This window comes from Erpetoichthys calabaricus, chromosome 1, assembly GCF_900747795.2.
Source record: "Erpetoichthys calabaricus chromosome 1, fErpCal1.3, whole genome shotgun sequence".
Lineage (NCBI taxonomy): Eukaryota > Metazoa > Chordata > Cladistia > Polypteriformes > Polypteridae > Erpetoichthys > Erpetoichthys calabaricus.
Genome location: NC_041394.2, coordinates 221,593,835 through 221,614,319, shown reverse-complemented (window position 1 = coordinate 221,614,319; position 20,485 = coordinate 221,593,835). Strand labels below are relative to the sequence as shown.

Below are 20,485 nucleotides of genomic sequence, written 5' to 3'. Positions count from 1 at the left end.
ACAGGCATTTGGGTTTTATTAAAATAAAAGTAAAACTTGGGCTTGCAAATTTGCTCACCCTACAAAGAATAAGTGTATCTTAAACATGTTGCTGCTTGTAGTATCAACTACCATTTTAAAATGCTTTGTGCCAGATAAAATTAAGGTAGTCATGCAATATGCCTCAGTAATTTCAGATTTGATTTCTGAGCTGAATGTACATCAGAAACAAAATATTTTCTCTTTGTGATAAAGTTACTTATTCAAGAAGTGTGCATAATCTTTTTGTTAATTTGTTCATCTGTAAGGGTCATTATTTATATTATTTCATATTTAATTGAAAATTCCTTTTTGTGATTTATTTATTTTTGTTTATTATGTGTTAGTTTATTTGTGTACTTTGTTATTAAAAAATAGGAAAATTTCAATTTCGTAGGTTTCTTTTTAATTGTCTAGATTAGCACTATGCAAAACAGAAATACAGTACAGTCGATTCCGCTTAATCGGACCACATCGGGACGCGATCATTTTGGTCCTAATAACCAGCTGGTCCGATTACAGGAACATGCCCTATACATGTGCAACCAAGACGGGACATGCTATAAGTAACATATTAAAATGTCATTATGACTTTTATTGTGCTGCACACGCGTATGGTGAATGTACAAACAATAACTACGTACATGTACGGATGCTTACAACTTTGTTTATTGAAAAAGAAATCTACAAATTCTTCTAAACAATCTACACGGCACTCAGCATGTAAAGCACAATAAAAAAGGTTACATTACCAAATTCCAGTCAACGTTTGATTGTAAATTATAGTCTTTGCCAAGCCAGTAATTTCAACCAACCGACGCTGACTAGAGTTTGGTGGTTGTTGCCTGATCTGATCCAGGAAATCAATTTTTTCAGCTAACGTCAAGTCCCACCGTGGCATTTTGGCAGGGGAGACAAGACACGCACAGTTCACAGACTAAAAGAGTTCTGATGAAATCTTGGTGTTTCCGGGTCAAGATGTGGAGGTCAGGAGAGCCACAAAATGCTCGCCATTCAAAGCTTCGGCACTAAAAGCGTCCAGTTTGACTTTCTTGAAGCAAAAGCTTTCTCGTGTAAACTTTAATCCTTATTGACAGGAAGGAATTCCTTGCACGGACACTCTTGTTTACGCTCGACTTCATGTCGCCGGCTACTGGGCGGTCCGTTTTAGGAAAGAAAGGGCAGGCAGGTTCACCCCCACTGGTTTGCACTTGGTACAAATTTTCCGACTTCCTGACCTTTGATAAAAGCATAAATTCTCCTGGGGAGCCCAGGGATCCTCCCGATGTCGCTGACCCGCTTTACATCCGCTTTCCGCGGGTGACTTGTGGCTTCTTTTTCTTATTCTCTGTCACATTCTTTGGTCCGATTAAACGGGATTTTGGTCCAAATAAGCGAACAATATTAGGCTTATGTAATATAATCTGTTTCGGTTCTTTAGGATTCGGTCCTAATAAGCGGCTGGTCCGATTAACAGGTGGTCCAATTAACCGGAATCGACTGTACTCATCATTTAAGTACGTATCTGAATTAAACCACAAAAATTTAATTTTAAAAGACCAAAATGCAATGAAAATGGTCAAGTGACCAAATATTTTCAAGGGGAGTCCCCTTGGGAAAATACTGCAAAATCTAGATTTTTTTTTTTGGCTGCACTGCAACAAATGTTTTATTAGGCCTAGATTTTGAAGTGGTGTAGAAAGGTAGAATGTTTTCAACAGTACAATAAACATGAGCAGAAATCAGACATTAAAACTTAACTACACAATCAAATTAGAAATAATACACTAAAGAACAATTTAAACATCTCTCACCAAAGGCCATAAAGTTTTGGGAAAAAGTATATAAATTTACCCATATAAAATTAAGTAGAAAAGATTTATTAAAATAGTTACATTTTCTATTATATATTTTATATGATAAAGTGTTTTATTGTTTTATCTTTCACTTGCAGACTACACACAGCAAATATACTGTACTCCAGTTTTGGAAAGAAGACCATCATGTTTTGCTGTTTAATATGGTCCATAAGGACCGATTATTGTGGCTAGAAATGTTATCTGAGCTACAATGCAGCAGTGCTGTGTTAATCATTGTGCCACCGTTCCTCAAACAACAAAATACACAGACAGGCTAATCACAACCATGGCTGTGCCATGAAGTGGCCAGTTAGACTGGTTTGTTCTATTGTTTGAAGATGGGGCTCCAGGTGCAACTGTGTGGTCTTTTTTGTTTTTGGTTTAACTGTACAGATACTTTGTACTTTATTCTTCCATCAAGAAGTTAGAAACACCCTCTAAACAGAATTAAATATTTAATTATTTCTTCACAGGGTCTCATTATGACTCGAGGATGACAGCTCCTTTAAGGGTCGATTTAGCTCCTAAATATTGCACATGGCTAAGTGTGCATGAGGTGCTACACTGTCAGTACACAAGGATCAGTGTTATATATCTGGGGACAGTACTTGTAACATTTTCATTATGGTTGGCTAACGTAACCCTCAAATACAAATACTGTTAACTTTGTTTGTTTTTTTAAAAACTCATGCGGGTGCAAATCTGGCTGGATAGGGAAATGACATCACACATGCCTGAGGCAGATTGGACAGCAATCTTAGATTAAGCATGCTTAAAAGTTCTGCACATGACTGGTAGAGCTCTGTAATGTCATGCTGGCCTCACAAAGCATCATAGTTCGCCTGGAAATAAATGTTTGTCTAAGCCGTCTGCACAGCAAATTTCTAGGAAAATGTTCGGGAACAAGGACACTGATGAACACAGTATATATACTGTGAAAAACATCTGACAAATTTCACAAATCACCAATATTCATTTTATGTTTAATTAACCTGTCATTTTTGTATTTGTTGTAAATGAAATATTAGTTTGTTCTTTTACAGTAGCACACAAGCAATGTGGCTTACTTATAGTTTACTGCATGCTAAAACTTAAAACATATCACAGCAAATAAATAACAGCTGGTTTCTTCACTTGTCAATAACAATAATGCTATGGATCAAACTGCTGTGAAATCCACTGTGTCTGACAAATACAATTCCTTGTGTGTCCCTATGACCAGCAGTGATGGATAGGAAACATAGGAAACATTCATGCAATATCAGAGGAGGAACAAGATGTACAACTAATACTTATGCATCATTATAGTCCCTCTAAGGCTTATAGTTGGTCCAAGAGAGAGGTATCTTTTGGGTCCCTCTTGTGCAAATCCTGAAGACCATTTATGCACCCCTTACATCAACGGGCAGACTTTCAGATTCCAGTATGTGGAAAAGGACATCTGTTCATTGTTCATATTCTTAAAGCACACACAGTTATCTTTGCAGATTAAATTGTACAACTGGATTTAGCAGAATATGGCAGAACAACAACATTGACTATTTACACATAATGTATGAATTTACAGATACATTTTTATAATTGTATTACACAGGTTTCTAACTATATGTGGTATGCCTCTGCATATTCCATTTCACTTTGTAGTAATACATGGCATGTTAGATACTGCAACAGTATGGTTCAAGGAATCAATTTCAAACTTTGTACATTTAAAAATTAATGCAAGCTCTTTTCCGTGATATAATGTGGTTTAGTGTTGAGATGTAGAGGGCCAAAATTGCAGTAAAACACAAAAGAATTTTTAATACAATTTTCAACAAGCCATAAATTGGCTAATGTAAAATAGTTACCGTAGATACTCGCGTATTAGTCGATCTCGCAGATAAGTCGAGTGTATTGTTTAAGCCGAAAATTACGAAATTTGTTATGACCCGCGTATAAGTCGAGGGTAAAACTTGACAATTGGCTCCAGCAGACCCCCATGACCTTGTGTTCGGATTCAGCGGGTTGGAAAATGGACGGATGGATAAAACTTGACAGCTATCAGAGATAGAGGGTGACAATCAGCTGTTAATGGCGACAAAACTCACTGTCACGTCGCAGGCATTCCCTCTGTGCTTGGAGAAATGCTAGACTCGACTCTGCAACTAATCCTTGCGTGAGCGTGAGTTGCGAAATGTAAACAAAGGCACGATGGCGTCGATATGTCACAAGGGAGCGAAGCGAGTGCAGAAAAGAAAACACTCGGCAGACGATGTTTTGCACATTATCGCTGAGTCTGACTTTGATTTTTCAGAATCGGATTTTATTGACAGTGATCAGGAATCGAGCAAGAGAGTGAGAAGCTGGCATCAGCTGATCGGACACCAGCCGATGCCATGCCAGCTGATCGGCTGCCAGCTGAATGCATTCGCGCAGCCGATGCAGCTATGGCAAGGATCGCGTAGGAGGAATATCCAGACATTGATCTGTGGGAGTCGAATTGGCTACCGGACTTCACAAGACAGCATGGCTTGCTGTTGGACACGACGGATCACCCGCTGCTGGACTACTTCAGGCTGCTCTCTCCTGATGCTGCTTTTCAGCTACTGTCAGACGAGAAAAACAGGTAGGCAGAGAAATTTTTTGAATCGCGGGCTGCGCTTGCATCGTATTGATAGCGTGCATTGCCTTGGTTCTTTTGATTCCAAATCTGGTTGCACGTGGCAGCTAATGGTATGTTTGTTATCCAAAACCTGCAAAAGCTAATGCTCAAATTCAAGTATTTCACAGTTTAAAGAATTATTTAATGAAATTAGAAAAAAACTAGCTAATTAGCAATAGTATTGCTGGCTTATAATTATTTCAAAGACCATGGGAAACGGCAGATGACCGGTGACTTAACACCGTGAAGCGTTGAGTGTACAATGTCATTACCCAAATTCTATGGACAATTGTGTTGCCCCACGGATAAGTCAATTCTGTTTTTTTGAATGAATTTTAAGGCATAAATTTTTCGACTTATACGCGAGTATCTATGGTACCCACAATTGCATAAGTTAAACACAGCCAACACTAAAGAAAATCATATACAATGTAGTGCATTTAGCATTAACAGTTCAAAGGTTATGACTTAAGGAAAGCTAATTGTTTTAGTAGAAGTATTTCAATAAAAGTAGGCTCAATACTACCTATTTAAGCCTCCATACCTCAGAAACTAACAAAAAATACCAGCCTAAACTTTAGTATGCTAATTTTTTGTTTTTTAATTAATTGTTTCCATTAACTATTAAGCAAATCACAGATGGTTAGTTGGGAAGCCTCTGCTGATTTCATGTGGACTGACCCATTTATAAAATAATGGCAATTTATGGGTCTCTATCACCACACAACATTCAAATTACTTCCTGGAAATTGTTTGGTTAAATAGTATGAAGGATAAACATTTAAGCATACTGTATGAACATCACATTTTTGTTTTGTTTGTTCATATACATTAATTTTCCATTGTACAGTACATAAACCATTATTTACTGAACATCACAATAATTACCACTTTTATTCTTTTTTTTGGTGTTTTGTTTCTTAATGTAATTATTGCTTGCTATATACTTCACACCAGAGAAAGATCCTCAAATGACCCTTTAAAAAAAGAGACTATTCTGGCCCAACCGTGCCTTTGCATCCCTGCCACCAGCTCCAACTCATTCAGTATAGGTGGCAACAGTGTATCCTGGCATAGAGCATTCCAAAACCAGAGGCAGTCGACAGACTAGTATTTCCATCTAAAAACTTGTAAAAAGAAAAATAACCCTGTTGCTCACTACTTGAGGCTAACACACTGTACCTTTTATTGTTTACACTCAATATATTCTCTTTATAATTTCTTTTATATTGGATGACAAATACATTGCCTTGATGTCTAAGAAAAGTGTTTGCTTATGTACTGTTTATTACACCATAATAAGCCTTTTTGGTTTCATTGGGGTCCAAAATGCTATTCAAATGAAAAAACTAACATCAGGAAATGAAAAATATATTAAACAACATTTTCATCCAGGGTATTTTTAAATAAAAAAAAACATGTTTATATATCAGGTCTGACATTTCACATGTTATATTTAACTGAAGATTATATTAACATGGTGTAGATCACAATGATTATTATTAACCCTTAACAAATAATGCAGGTGTCTTTATACAATAAAGATTTTATTACTCATTTGCACTGAATTTATTTTGGTCAGGGACAGGGAGACAGCATTGTTCATTAGGCAGAAACTTTGAAAATAAGATCAGTTTTCTGGATTAAATAACTTTTGCTCAAACTGTGTGTCAAAAATTAATTTGCCCAAGTTGTTGGGTCTGAAACATATACCTACAGAATGAGACTCTTTCACTTCGCTTTTAACTGTCTCTCATCCTCCAAATCAATCTCTTTACTGTTTCTACTAAAGAAATTTATTTTAAATTTAATAATAATTTAGATTTTCCAAACAGTGATTGTGTCAAATTCACAAAGAATAACTTTGATTTTTATGTGGATGTGAAAAAAAAAAACAAAAAACAAACAAACTCCACCAAAAGGATTAGATTTCTTTACAAAAGAGATACAACTGAACAACTTTTAAAAAGCTGTACTGAGCAATTTGCCAATAGGTATCAGTAACCCTGACACTCAAGTAATAATAAGATTTAAATTGTATTCCTATAATGTATTTGAGAGTGGAACTGACACACAGGAGTTACCATTGCTGTCTAACAGCTCCTAGATTTTGGCTTGCTAACAGCTCCCAGATTTTGGCTTGGTCACTACATGTTTATTATTTGCACATTCTATGCTTGTAACTGTATTTAGCATGGTCTGACTCCTCTTTACATTCCAAACTCATGTATTAAGAGTGCAAAAATACTATATGGTGGTACTCATAACAGCCCAATATTAAAGGAACCCATACTCAGTACTATCTTCCTGTCCACTCCGAGTAAATTATGAGTACTTCGACTAGAAGTGCAAATGTTAAAAAATAAAAAGTGACAAACAAAACAAGCAGAACATTGCAGTTTTATGGTGTAACTGACAGCAAATCATTAGGTATGAAAAGTAGGAAGAAAGTCTTTCCTCAAAGCAGTGTCCCTTTTTGTCTATCAAATCAAAGTTTATTGTTCAAACCATAAAAAAACAAGCTTGTCTCCTGCTGTAGGGTGGGTTTGAAAATTTTGCCTCCCATTGCACATACAGTGCTTGAATATCAGATTTATGTCCTCTCTGTATTTAACCCTAGTGATATATATGGGTTTATCCAGAGGATTCCTGTTTCCTTCCACTGGAAAATTTTCAATATTTTCAACTTAATTGAAAATCAGTTTCTATTTGCTAGATACAGTATAATATGACATACTGTAGACTAGGGTATAATGATGTTCTTTCAGCTGATTCACATTGCTAAGGGGTGGGTGATTTTTTTCAAAAAATTGTTTATTTTGACATAACATTTTAAAGCAATTTTCAAATTAGAACCAATCTGTACAGTTAAAACAGTCAAGAAAACAACAAATGTGTGTGTCTTTCTTATTGTCAAAAGGGGTGGGGTTATGGGGTAAATCAGGCTATGACTCACCCCAGTTTGATCAGCTGATTACATATGTACAGTCAAAACATTTTAATGCAAATATTGAAATAAAAGTCATTTCTCAAATGAATGAGTTTGTTGCAAAGGACGTTTGTAATTTTAACTCAGTTGGCTGCAATTGGTTTGTATAAGAATGATCACATGTTGAACAAGCTAATGTAAAATGCAAAGTTTGCAAAAAGACAATAGCAGTTCAAAGTGGTGGCACATCCAGTTTATTTCAGCATATAAAACAGAAATGCCCAGCAGAATGGAACAAATGCAAGAAAGCATGGAACAAAGATAAAGCCTGTCCACAGCTGACAGCTTTGGCACACTGTTCTCACTACTTTAGCATGCACCAAAAACTGCACGCCTTATTATATTTTTTTTAGACAGAGTGGTTATGTAAAGAAGAGAGATTTCTTTGTCTGGTGGCCAGTATAAGAATATACTGGAGATGTCCATCGTGCTTTCTTTGCCTGCAGTGGTGACAAGAATGAGAAGAAAACTACAATATGTTTGTGTTTCTCTAAGAAGGGTACAGTTGTATTTTCAGTTTGCAAACTGTGGACAAACTTCACATTTATATTTTCCACAAGAAAAGTTGAAAATGATTTGTGTTAAAATATTTACATAAATCATGAATGGTCTTTAAATTTTTTTAATTGCTCATCCCTTTAGCCAAAGGTGTACCTACTTTTTTCACAGATGGAATAGGCATATCTGCTCAGTTTTTGTTGAAGAAGTACTTACTTTTTCAAAAGGACTGTTTCATGGTCATCCTAAAATATGATTTACAAATGTGCTTTAACTTTCCACAATGGACACTCAATTGGCTGAACTCAAGAAGCTGCTTTGAAGTGGAAGCAAAGGGCAGACTGTTAGAACTCCTTCTCTGAAGTAACAGATACCTTTTATGTGATCTTTTGACAAAGTTTATTTTAAATGTATGGCAAAAAACTACATCTTGAAAGTTTTGCTGTAAATAAAAATATCATGTTGCATTGGAATTGGCATTAAATTTATGTTAATACTGAGTTCTGATAAGAATTATAAAGAATCATGTATTTCTTCAGCTACAAAAAAAAAAAAAAAAAAAAAAAGGCCATCTAGGTTTGCCATCTTGACTAGAAAGTGATACCAACAGTACTGCATGGAGATGGAAATATTAAGTTTTGAGCTGCTTTGCTGCATCAGGGCCTGGGTAGCTCATTATCACACAGTCCACTATGCTTCAAAGATTCTCTGAGATAAGTTGTCTGAGGATTGTGCACCTATTGGAGTTAGAAGGTTTGACCAAGAAATGGGCCAGACCAAAAAAAAAAAAAAAAAATCCTTAAGTTCACTGTAATGTATGTTCTAATTAAATTCAGGAGAACCTCACCCAGAATATGAATAACTGGGAACTAGTTCTGGAACCAGGCCTGGGAATGGCTAGCTGCCAGCTAGAAGACCGACATAATCTGTAATATCCATTAATGAATAAAGTATATTTTAATAACTGCTAGTAAAAAAGTTGGTAGTTTCCAGGTTTCAAGTAGGGAAATTCCCCTTGGGATTAATAAAGTATCTATCTATCTATCTATCTAAAGCAGCAGATATTTAACACCCACAAGCTAATAAAGAAATATAAATGCTCCTTTACAAGAAGAAAAGGAAGCACTTTACAAAAAAAATTGGGAAAACACTATCAAAAAACACCGTAAAAATCATAATTTACATTAGCTGTATAATCAGAAAAATAAAACTACAATAATCCGTACAAAATAAAGTGTAGATACTTACCTTTGAGGAGGAATACAAGGAACAGACTTTGAAGGAACAGAACTGGTTGGTTCTGTTAAACCCTTTTTATTCTTCTTGCTTTTCTGCCTGCCTTTTAATGGAGTTCTACCACTTTTTTCACCTTTCTGACAAAGGCCATTTTTTGTTTCACTTTCTTCGTAAATCATTAACGGCCTTCTAGTACAACCTGCAGGAGTATGTGAATCACAATAGGCTGTCTTTTTAACTGAAAAAGTTGTTCCAGTGTCTGTTACTTCTTTAACAGGCTCCATTTTCATGTATAAGCCTGCTTTCTGAGCACAAGTCACATGAAATGCAATGTAACAGTTTGCCTTATGGCATTGGATACAGGCTCCCACTCCCTTCTGCTTACAAAGGTAACAAGTTAATTTCCACCTTGCTGGTGGTATGTTCCTTACACCATCAATCGGTTCAATAAAAATTGTATTAGCAAAACCCACTTCAGGCACCCAAAGAGCACAAACAACATGTCCCCATCGGTCATCATCTGTCTTTTTAAAAGCACCACCTTTATTTGGGCAAAGTACACAATCAACTGGCTGGTTAGGAGACTGTAAACAGTGTCGACAAAGCCACTGTCCTTCTGGGATATATGGCACTCCGTAACACTCTTGGTGAACTGCTAAATTACACATGTCACAAAACAAAATTACATTACTGTTCTGGCACTCTCCATCCATGCATATGCAACACACTGCATCTTCATCAATAAGAGACTGAGGATCCCCCTGATTCTGGCTCTCAAAAAATGACTCTTTCTCAAATCTGTCCATGAGAAATTCAAAAACATTTTGAGACACAACACTCAATCCTTCACTTTTACGTTTCTCATTAATTAGTTCCAGCCATGCATAGTCTTCTTCATCCATATCATATTCCACTTCTTTATCAAGCTCATCTGAAGATTTTTCAATAAATGTGTAATAAGAAGGCGGTCTCCGAGGAGCAACAGGAGGGTTGTATTCCACAATTCGAATTTTAGGTTCAGGAAGTGCACTAGATGTTGCTTGTCCCCCATGCACGTTTGGCACTGCTACATTGTTCTTTTTTAAATTATTGTTTTTTAGCCTTTTAGATCTCACCAAAACCTGTGGCTGTTCACTGTTTTCTTTATTGCTATTACATTCTGTAAGCTCTTGTGCTGTAATGTCATCCTCAGAAATTATTTCCAAAGAGTCAAAAATACTGATTCTATGTACTCGGCCATCGATTTCCATTTCTACCATTCGTTGAGCCTGGGCATAGGTGAGTGTTTCCCGGGTTGGAGAATGCTTGATGTTGCAGGGAGAAGTAGAACGGCGAGCCATGGAAGCTCTGTGATGTCGCCCTTTTCTTCTCATTTCAGAAGAAATTCCTCTGGGGAGATAAAAACAAGTAGTCACAAAATAGATCAGACATGAATGAAAAGCATTATAAAACCCTCTCACTCATTTCAAGAGTCACATGGAACTTATCATGACAGCTTTGGGGACAAGACAGAAATGAATCCTATAGGAGACGCCTCTCCATTAAACGGCACATTCACTGAAACAACTATCAATCAACTGAAACTTCATGACTTTGAGATGCGGCATGAAACCTGAAGATGCAGACAAAGAAACACGGATAATATGAAAACTTTATGCATACAGTGTTGAAACCAGGATATGAACACTGAAAGTGTGACCTAGCTGTACTGCTGAACAGACCACTATATCAGATCTGTATTTCAATGCTTATTGGAATTGTTTTATACGAACAATAAAATATTATTAAGTAAATAATAATGTATCATACTTTGACATCTTTTTAAAACAGCTGCTTTTACTTCATCGGGTATAGCCAAATTCAACAGTCGTTAATTTTTCATATGGAGTAGAAGATAGTGCAACTGCACAGTTTCTAATGATTCTAATGTCACTACAATCTGCATTTACCACTATTCCAAAATAACTCTGGGGTTTTTGACCCCTGTCCTTGCACATTCAAGACAACACCAAGGCTGTTACTTCAATTCCAAATGTCTAATCATTTTCTGTGCAGCGAAAAGCACCTCTCCATTGCTGGTTACTCTCACCATGCAAATTCAAGGCACTCACACTGGGTTACTTAACAGTCTTCAATTAATGTAACAAGCATGATATTGGGACATGTAAAGAAAACACACGGGGAACATTCAAATTTCCCAGTAAGGGGTTGGGAATTACACCCAAGTAACCTGGAAGTATGATTCTTATGTGAAGACTAAATCAAAAATGCAAGATCTATAATATATGTATTTATTAATTGCACTAGGGCTGTCAGATCAGAATGTCACTATTTGAATATAGTTCAACACATCTTATTCAAAGGCAAATCTTGACATTTGATAGTAAAAGAACATAGGTTTGCTTTACCAGCACTAATTTTGGCATCAAGTTACTCCAAAAGTGCAACGCATGGCTCTGGTATTTTACCAATTTGTTTTTACACTTCACATCCACGATTAGCCTTTTTTGAAATTTTAAATTAGTTTATCTTCTTCATTAATAAAACTTAAAGCCAGACACATTCAGACTTTCATTTTCCCTGTCCGACTGCCAAGCATTTTGATCTACAGGTGTATTCAGAACAGTTTTTCTAAAAGAGACTCTGGTATGGTGTCCCACAATTCATCTCCGTCTACACATGGCTATTGGTTTGACACATAATGCCTAAAACAATGAAGTGTTATTAAAAATGTTCAAGCTACATTTATTAAAACATTGCTGCATCTGTAAAAAGGAAAAAAAGTAAGAGTCCAGAGATGCTGACTGGCTTTTTATTCTGAAGGCTGCAATATTAACTGTACCCTGCCAATCAATGCCTGTGACACACCTCCAAGATAATAAAACAAATCTGCCTTTGACCTACCTGCCTGCCTCTTGCCTGCTCCGTTTCTTTATTTGCTATTCTCACCTAGTCACAGTCTTACAAATTAACCAATATTCCACCTAACTTGTCAGGACAGTGACCCATAAAAAAAAAGATCCCTACAAGTCACATGCACTGGTACTGCACTATGCTACATTTTTTTTATTCACGTTTCTTCTGCAAAGCATGAAACGCTTATGACAATGTTGTGTGGGTCCCATTTGTAGCACTGAGCTGGTGTCCTGCACTATAAACATATTGTGACACATCATGCTGCTGCCACGGACAGCTGTTAACAAATGGGAAGCAGAGTTAATGTGGTGCCCCATGGAAAGCAATTTCTGGTGAGGGCACAGGACACCTCTGTACGAAGTGCTGGGTGACAGGGGTGAGGAATAGTGCTCTTGTGCCCTACAGGCTGAGCAGTTTAAGACTTGTTACCTGGCCAAAAGTACTAGACTAAACACAAGATGACAGTACTGATGCTCCCCTTTAAAAAAAGTGCATCTGCTCAGGATTTTGATGGCCCTTATATTCAAATAACAGTTGCCCAAGTACCACTAGAATTCTTTTTTGTTGGCATTTTTGCCTACTGTGCCTCTGCTGCAGTCCTTAGCATCATAATGAAGTTAAAAAAAAAAATTAAGCTCAAACATATCTGAATATTTACTTATTTTTAATTTAAATATTCAAACCTTAATTTTTGGCTAAAATGACAGTGCTAAATTACACAGTTTAATTTTGAGATCATTCCATCCATTCAGAAAGCCGTAGTGGGTACAGGTTTTCCTTCCCTACACTTTCTTAATCTGTGACCAATTTCTGCTGTTAATTGACTTGTTTTTTCAAGACTTGGTCCTCTGAGTTGCTTTATTTTTCCTTAAACAACAGACCAACAAAAACGAGATGGGAACCAGGTATAAAAAAAACAAACAAAAAAAAAAACCAGTTAAGTCAGGGCCTAAAACTCCAACCAATTTCTTAATTAGAAGCAGGTTTTTTTGTTAATTAAATCTGTTAATTCCACTGCATGTTGGTGCTCTCATTCTGCCTCATCAGACATTTCCAAAATTGTTGATTTTCTTTTTTTTCTAAGAGCACTATTAAAATGTTTTGAACGCCTGGCCATATCAACATTAGTAATAATAATAATAATTCATTACATTTATATAGCACTTTTCTCAGTAAGACCTTCACCTTTATTTACGGGTATAGTATAATGAACACACCTATGGCTGGTCAAGCATTGGATCACTTTGTATTTCAATACTGTTTGGCTAAAAATTAAGGAAAAATAAACAATTAAAGGGTGCGAGTAATAAACCTCCTTGATATTAACCCCAAACATGACTCAGAAAACAGTTAAACCCGAGTCAGACTCAGGGTAACATTTAATAATCCACTTTACAATTTAAAGCCCAAAAAAAACTCAGAGACAGTATTCTGTTGTCATCTAGAGTATAAAACAACATTATACTGCAAAAAAGTATGAATATTTCTATGTGTTTTGCAACGATAGATAGATAGATAGATAGATAGATAGATAGATAGATAGATAGATAGATAGATAGATAGATAGATAGATAGATAGATACTTTATTAATCCCAAGGGGAAACTCACATTCTCCAGCAGCAGCATAATTATACAATAAATAATATTAAATTAAAGAATGATAATAATGCAGGTGAAAAACAGACAATAACTTTGTATAATGTTAAATGTTAACGTTTACACCCCCGGGTGGAATTGAAGAGTCGCATAGTTTGGGGGAGGAACGATCTCCTCAATCTGTCAGTGGAGCAGGACAGTGACAGCAGTCTGTCGCTGAAGCTGCTCTTCTGTCTGGAGATGATACTATTTAGTGGATGCAGTGGATTCTCCATAATTGATAGGAGCCTACTGAGCGCCCTTCGGTCTGCCACAGATGTTAAACTGTCCAGCTCCATGCCAACAATAGAGCCTGCCTTCCTCACCAGTTTGTCCAGGCGTGAGGCGTCTTTCCTCTTAATGCTGCCTCCCCAGCACACCACCGCGTAGATGAGGGCGCTCGCCACAACCGTCTGATAGAACATCTGCAGCATCTTATTGCAGATGTTGAAGGATGCCAGCTTTCTAAGGAAGTATAGTCGGCTCTGTCCTCTCTTGCACAGCGCATCAGTATTGGCAGTCCAGTCTAATTTATCATCCAGCTGCACTCCCAGATATTTATAGGTCTGCACCATCTGCACACAGTCACCTTTGATGATCACGGGGTCTATGAGGGGTCTGGGCCTCCTAAAATCCACCACCAACTCCTTGGTTTTGCTGGTGTTGAGTTGTAGGTGGTTTGAGTCGCACCATTTAACAAAGTCATTGATTAGGTCCCTATACTCATCCTCCAGCCCATTCCTGATGCAGCCCACGATAGCAGTGTCATCAGCGAACTTTTGCACATGGCAGGACTCCGAGTTGTATTGGAAGTCCGATGTATATAGGCTGAACAGGACCGGAGAAAGTACAGTCCCTTGTGGTGCTCCTGTGTTGCTGACCACAATGTCAGATGTGCAGTTCACAAGACGCACATACTGAGGTCTGTCATTAAGATAGTCCATGATCCATGCCACTAGGTATGAATCTCATCCCATCTCTGTCAGCTTGTCCCTAAGGAGCAGAGGTTGGATTGTGTTGAAGGCGCTAGAGAAGTCTAGAAACATAATTCTTACAGCACCACTGCCTCTGTCCAAGTGAGAGAGGGATCGGTGTAGCATATAGATGATGGCATGCTCTGCTCCCACCTTCTCCTGATATGCAAACTGCAGAGGGTCAAGGACGTGTTGAACCTGTGGCCTAAGGTGGTGAAGCAGCAGCCTCTCCATGGTCTTCTTCTCTAAGGTAACTCAATCAATCACCCAAATCACAAAGGTGAACCTTAAAGCCACCTTTAGAACAAACTGAAACTGAACCATTAGTTGAATCGAGTGATAGTGATAACAATTTGAATTGGTCATTAGATGTTGACATGTATACTGGAACTGATTCATATAGACAGCACTGTACAACTAAAACGTAATGATATACCTGGAGATTTCGATATGGGTGCCTGAAGGTTCACTATGCTGCAAGTAGGTGCAAGGCAAAAAGGCAAATGATGCCATCAAGTAGAAAGACAAGAAAGATGTTAGCCCCATACGCACAGTTCACAATGTAGCAACTGCTGCTCATTTCAGAGGAAATGTGGTAGCCTATAATAACACAAGGGGCACATTGATTGTGCAGATCAGGAACCGTCACTTTACCTACTGATGTGCAAACAATCAAAAAAAATATTATAGGAAAAAAGTCCACAAAGAAACACACTTCTACTGTACAGATTGGACGTTGGCCCAAGCATTGGTGACAGTTGCAAAACATGTCACATGAAGGACGTGTATACTAAATCTGCATCAGTGCAGTTGTGGACACTAGTCATATGCTTCAGACTGTATTTATGTTGACGTTTTGAAATTTACATGTAAGAAAAAAAAATTCTTGTTATAAAATTAAATGTTTCGGACTTGTTTTTCTTGGGTAAACAATGCTAAGGAAGTTAAATAGCAAGTCAGCAGTAAGTTAATGCTGTTAATGTTAGTTAAAAATGGTCAGTAACTAAGAACATGGTTGGAATGAAAGCTGTCTGACTGCTGAACACGAGTTGGATTGCCTTGTTAAATATATAAGAAACTCTGAAAAGTCATCCCCTTAGACGTTTATAAGAATTCAGGAATATCGCAATTCAATTCCTCTTTCAACTTTAACATCTACCTGCTTTCGAAGGTAAATTTTACATTAGATAAACTTAATTAATCCTACAGGGAAATTAAAAAACTGAATAAGGTCTACAAATAAAACTGCAGGTCTGTAAATGATCAATGGTGTTTAAATTACATTTTTTGTCTTTTTTATAATAACGTATACTTCGCAAATGTATCTAAATTAAACCGAATCACGCACGCGTAATACAAGCCAAGGGAACTGAATAGTACCCAGAAAATAACAAACATTGCTCTGCCCTCGCTAAATTGATTGTTTAGAATGCGTAATTATTTAGTTTAACCAGAAGCTAGTTTAAATAGACGATAGGGCTTTATATTTTGCTATCCAATGCTTTAAAAGCAGCATAATGATCTATTGTACGGTTGATGCTGTGTGATTATAAACCTTACAGCACGCTGTCCCTCGTGACATGGCACACTAAAAACACATACTTCCTTAAAATTACACGTTCTATGTATCATTCATAATGTAATGTCTGTAATCGGTTAAATTTGCTAAACTGTCTTTAGCGTCTCCGATCATCATTTAAATATCGTTCTTCGCGACGCTGTTCCCCTAACTACCAGCGCAGACGATGATAGTTCAGGGAAGCATCTATCTATATCCAAGAGTTTCGTTACCAACTGCTTTTTTAACTGAACAAATTCCAGGAACTGGTCGTCTAAACAGAAGTTGCCTTGGAATAGAGACGAACGCCGTGACGTCACTGCACCAAACACTTTCCCGGGCCTGTTTGAATAACTGGACCATAGTACCATTACTATTAATCGCTTCTTTGCCCGTCTTCACGTGGACTCGCCTACCGGTCACGCTAAACTTACAGATCTTAGAAAAGCACGCCCCACCGCAAACGAAAGATGTGCCTTAGGAGACAAACGGAGTCTCCCATAGGCCTACCGTGTCGGGACAGTTCACAATAATAAAACTAGAAAAGCTAATATGGCGTCCAACAAAACAAGCATACAGGCGACGAGCAGAACAAGAGCAAATTCTTCCTTGTGGAAACTCGTACACCTTTTACTGTTAGCGTTCTGGCCGTGCCATTAACCACCTTTTAACTACCGGCATAGATCGTAAGCACATACCTTTAACTTTCTAGCGTTTTGTTCCCGAGACAGGGCAGGAGCTGATAGCAATGGCGATGTAGCCCTACGGAGTGACTGTGATTCCACACAATCTGTTCCAGTGGAGCTGCGTCTCAAAGCAAAAACCTCGCGTTGTTTAATTCGGTCGATGTGCCCTGTATCCCAGGCGGTCGAGCGGCTGAAGATTGCCCTTCTCACTCCTGCTGAAAACAACCATTAGTGAAGCCGAAGTCGGAGTTCTAAGCAAGAAAAGGCAGCTGTCCCAGCTCCTCTTCTCAACAACAATGCGGTTACACTAAAGGTTCCGCCCGCTACGCAGTTTACGCAGATACGCTTAGCTAAGCGGCACTACGCTCGCTCGGGTAATTGTGTGGCTGCGACTCACATTTTTTTAACAGTTTCATAAGAAGCTTTTGTTTCCGCACGCGAAGCCGTCTGTCGAATGAAAAAGGAAGTGGCGAATACGGTCATACTTTTGGTGTCAGCTGTACACAGCATACTATTATTTTTATTAAAATTGCGAGGGAAATGGTAAAATGAATCGCTCGATTGGCGGAGTATATTTCTCCATTTGCACATATAAAAACTGACAGAATAAAGCACTGCTCATTGTAGTGAGCACAATATATGACTCATTGTAATATGATACATATTTGTCTTCTGTTACTAGGAACGAAACCAAGAGAACGGCGTTTTCATTGTAACAAGCTGCTTTAAAGTTCACATTCAGTATTTTCGTATGAAAACGACGTTCATTAAATTAAATATTTCATTTCGTCTAATCCACAACAGATACAATAAAACAGAGTGAACAAATAATCAGTAAACGTATAGTGACCTGGTGTCTAGATTAACTTAAAACACAAGCATTAATGACTAAAATTAGTGCAGTCGGAATCAGGTATCAACCTGGTCACTATGGGGAATGGGGTGCACATTTTACAGAAGTTTCACTTCAACTACTAAGAGAAGATACCAACGTCAGGTTTATTGGTAAATTAAAACTAGCCTTGACTTTACCATTATTTGCTGGCTCCTACCTAATACACAATGTTGCTTGGACAGGCCTCATCTGTCTGTAACATTTAGTACATAAGCTTATCTGAAAAGGATCTAGTCGTAAACATACATGATACAGGTAGCATTTACATGGTGTTATTGAATAAGGTGTAATATAAAAAAAAACCCACTTTTGATGGCAACCACATCCTATTCTGAACAATGATGGTACTTGCACACTGGATAAGATGGCGAGTTTTATCTGTTGATATATTTCTTTGCTTGTTATATACACACATATATCTATATATATAGATATAGGTGTGTGTGTGTGTGTATATATAGATATATATATATATATATATATATATATATATATATATATATAATATATATATAGATGTGTATATATATACAGATGTGTGTATATATATATATATATATAGATGTGTATATATATATACAGATGTGTGTATATATATATATAGATGTGTATATATGTAATAGATATATAGATATAGGTATATATAGATTTAGATATGTGTATATATATGTGTGTGTATATACAGTCATATGAAAAAGTTTGGGAACCCCTCTCAGCCTGCATAATAATTTAATCTTTCAACAAAAAAGACAAGTGGTATTTCTTTCATTACCTAGGAACATCTGAGTACTGGGGTATTTTTTGAACAAAAGATTTTTAGTGAAGCAGTAGTTGTATGAAATTAAATCAAATGTGAAAAACTGGCTGTGCAAAAATTTGGGTCCCCTTGAATTTTGCCGATTTGAATGCATGTAACTGCTCAATACTGATTACTTGCAACACCAAATTGGTTGGATTAGCTCGTTAAGCCGTGAACTTCATAGACAGGTGTGTCCAATCATGAGAAAAGGTATTTAAGGTGGTCAATAGCAAGTTGTGCTTCCCTTTGACTCTTCTCTGAAGAGTGATAGCAAGGGATCATCAAATCAGCTCTCAAAAGATCTGAAAACAAAGATTGTTCAGTATCATGGTTTAGGGGAAGGCTACATAAAGCTATCTCAGAGGTTTAAATTGTCAGTTTCAAATGTAAGGAAAGTAATCAGGAAATGGAAGGCCACAGGCACAGTTGCTGTTAAACCCAGGTCTGGCAGACCAAGAAAAATTCAGGAGCGGCATATGTGCAGGATTGTGAGAATGGTTACAGACAACCCACAGATCAGCTCCAAAGACCTGCAAGAACATCTTGCTGCAGATGGTGCATCTGTACATCATTCTACAATTCAGCGCAATTTGCACAAAGAACATCTGTATGGCAGGGTGATGAGAATGAAGCCCTTTCTGCACTCACACCACAAACAGTCACTTGTTGTACGCAAATGCTCATTTAGACAAGCCAGATTCATTTTGGAACAAATTGCTTTGGACTGATGAGACAAAAATTGAATTATTTGGTCATAAGAAAAAGTGCTTTGCATGGCAGAAGAAGAACACCGCATTCCAAGAAAAACACCTGCTACCTACTGTCAAATTTGGTGGAGGACCCATCATGCTGTGGGGCTATGCAGCTAGTTCAGGGACTGGGGCCCTTGTTAAAGTCGAGGGTCGGATGAATTCAACCCAATATCAACAAATTCTTCATGATAATGTTCAAGCATCAGTCACAAAGTTGAAGTCATGCAGGGGTTGGATATCCCAACAAGACAATGACCCAAAACATAGTTTGAAATCTACAAAGGCATTCATGCAGAGGGAGAAGTACAATGTTCTGGAATGGCCATCACAGTCCCCCGACTTGAATATCACCAGAAATATATGGGATGATGTGAAGCAGGCTGTCTATGCTCGGCAGCCATCAAATTTATCTGGAGAGATTTTGTATGGAAGAATGGTCAAAAATACCTCCATCCAGAATCCAGACACTCATCAAAGGCTATAGGAGGCATCTAGAGGCTGTTATATTTGCAAAAGGAGGCTCAAGTATTGATGTAATATCTCTGTTGGGGTGCCCAAATTTATGCACCTGTTTAATTTTGTTATGATGCATACTGCATATTTTCTGGTAATCCAATAAAATGTCACTGCTGAAATACTATTGTTTCCATAAGGCATGTCATATATTAAAAGGAAGTTGCAACTTTTGATAGCTCAGCCAATGATAAACAAAAATCTAAAGAATTAAGAGGGATTCCCAAACTTTTTCATATGACTCTTATGTATATATATATATATATATATATATATATATACACACACACACATACATACTGTACATACATACATTGTGGTCGAAATTTAACATCTTATTAAAGAAAACCGTTGTCTAACAGGACAATTCAGTAATCAGGCAGGAGAAAAGCTGTTCATTGTATCTTTTAATGACTCCTCAGCAAAATGCCTTGGAGGGAGCATTCTTGAAAAGCAGTCCATTACAGCATAGTCAGAAATATCAGAATGGTCACAGAGAAATAAAGTATAGA

General features: G+C 37.3%; 1 protein-coding gene across 4 annotated transcripts in view; it reads right to left on the bottom strand.

Moving 5' to 3' along the window:
- brd1a (bromodomain containing 1a) overlaps positions 1-20,485 on the bottom strand; it is a 131,407-nt gene that overhangs the window by 102,739 nt on the left and 8,183 nt on the right. For 2 of the 4 annotated variants that reach the window (XM_051933905.1, XM_051933910.1), the window contains exons 1-2: positions 17,027-17,543; positions 9,257-10,633 (exon numbers count right to left, since the gene is read on the bottom strand). In XM_051933905.1, the coding sequence (XP_051789865.1) occupies positions 9,257-10,617 (1,361 nt within the window). In that variant the 5' untranslated portion in view covers positions 10,618-10,633; positions 17,027-17,543. Of the gene's footprint in view, positions 1-9,256; positions 10,634-17,026; positions 17,544-20,485 lie in introns of those variants that run through there. The other 2 variants (XM_028812077.2, XM_051933901.1) reach the window with 2 other exon arrangements.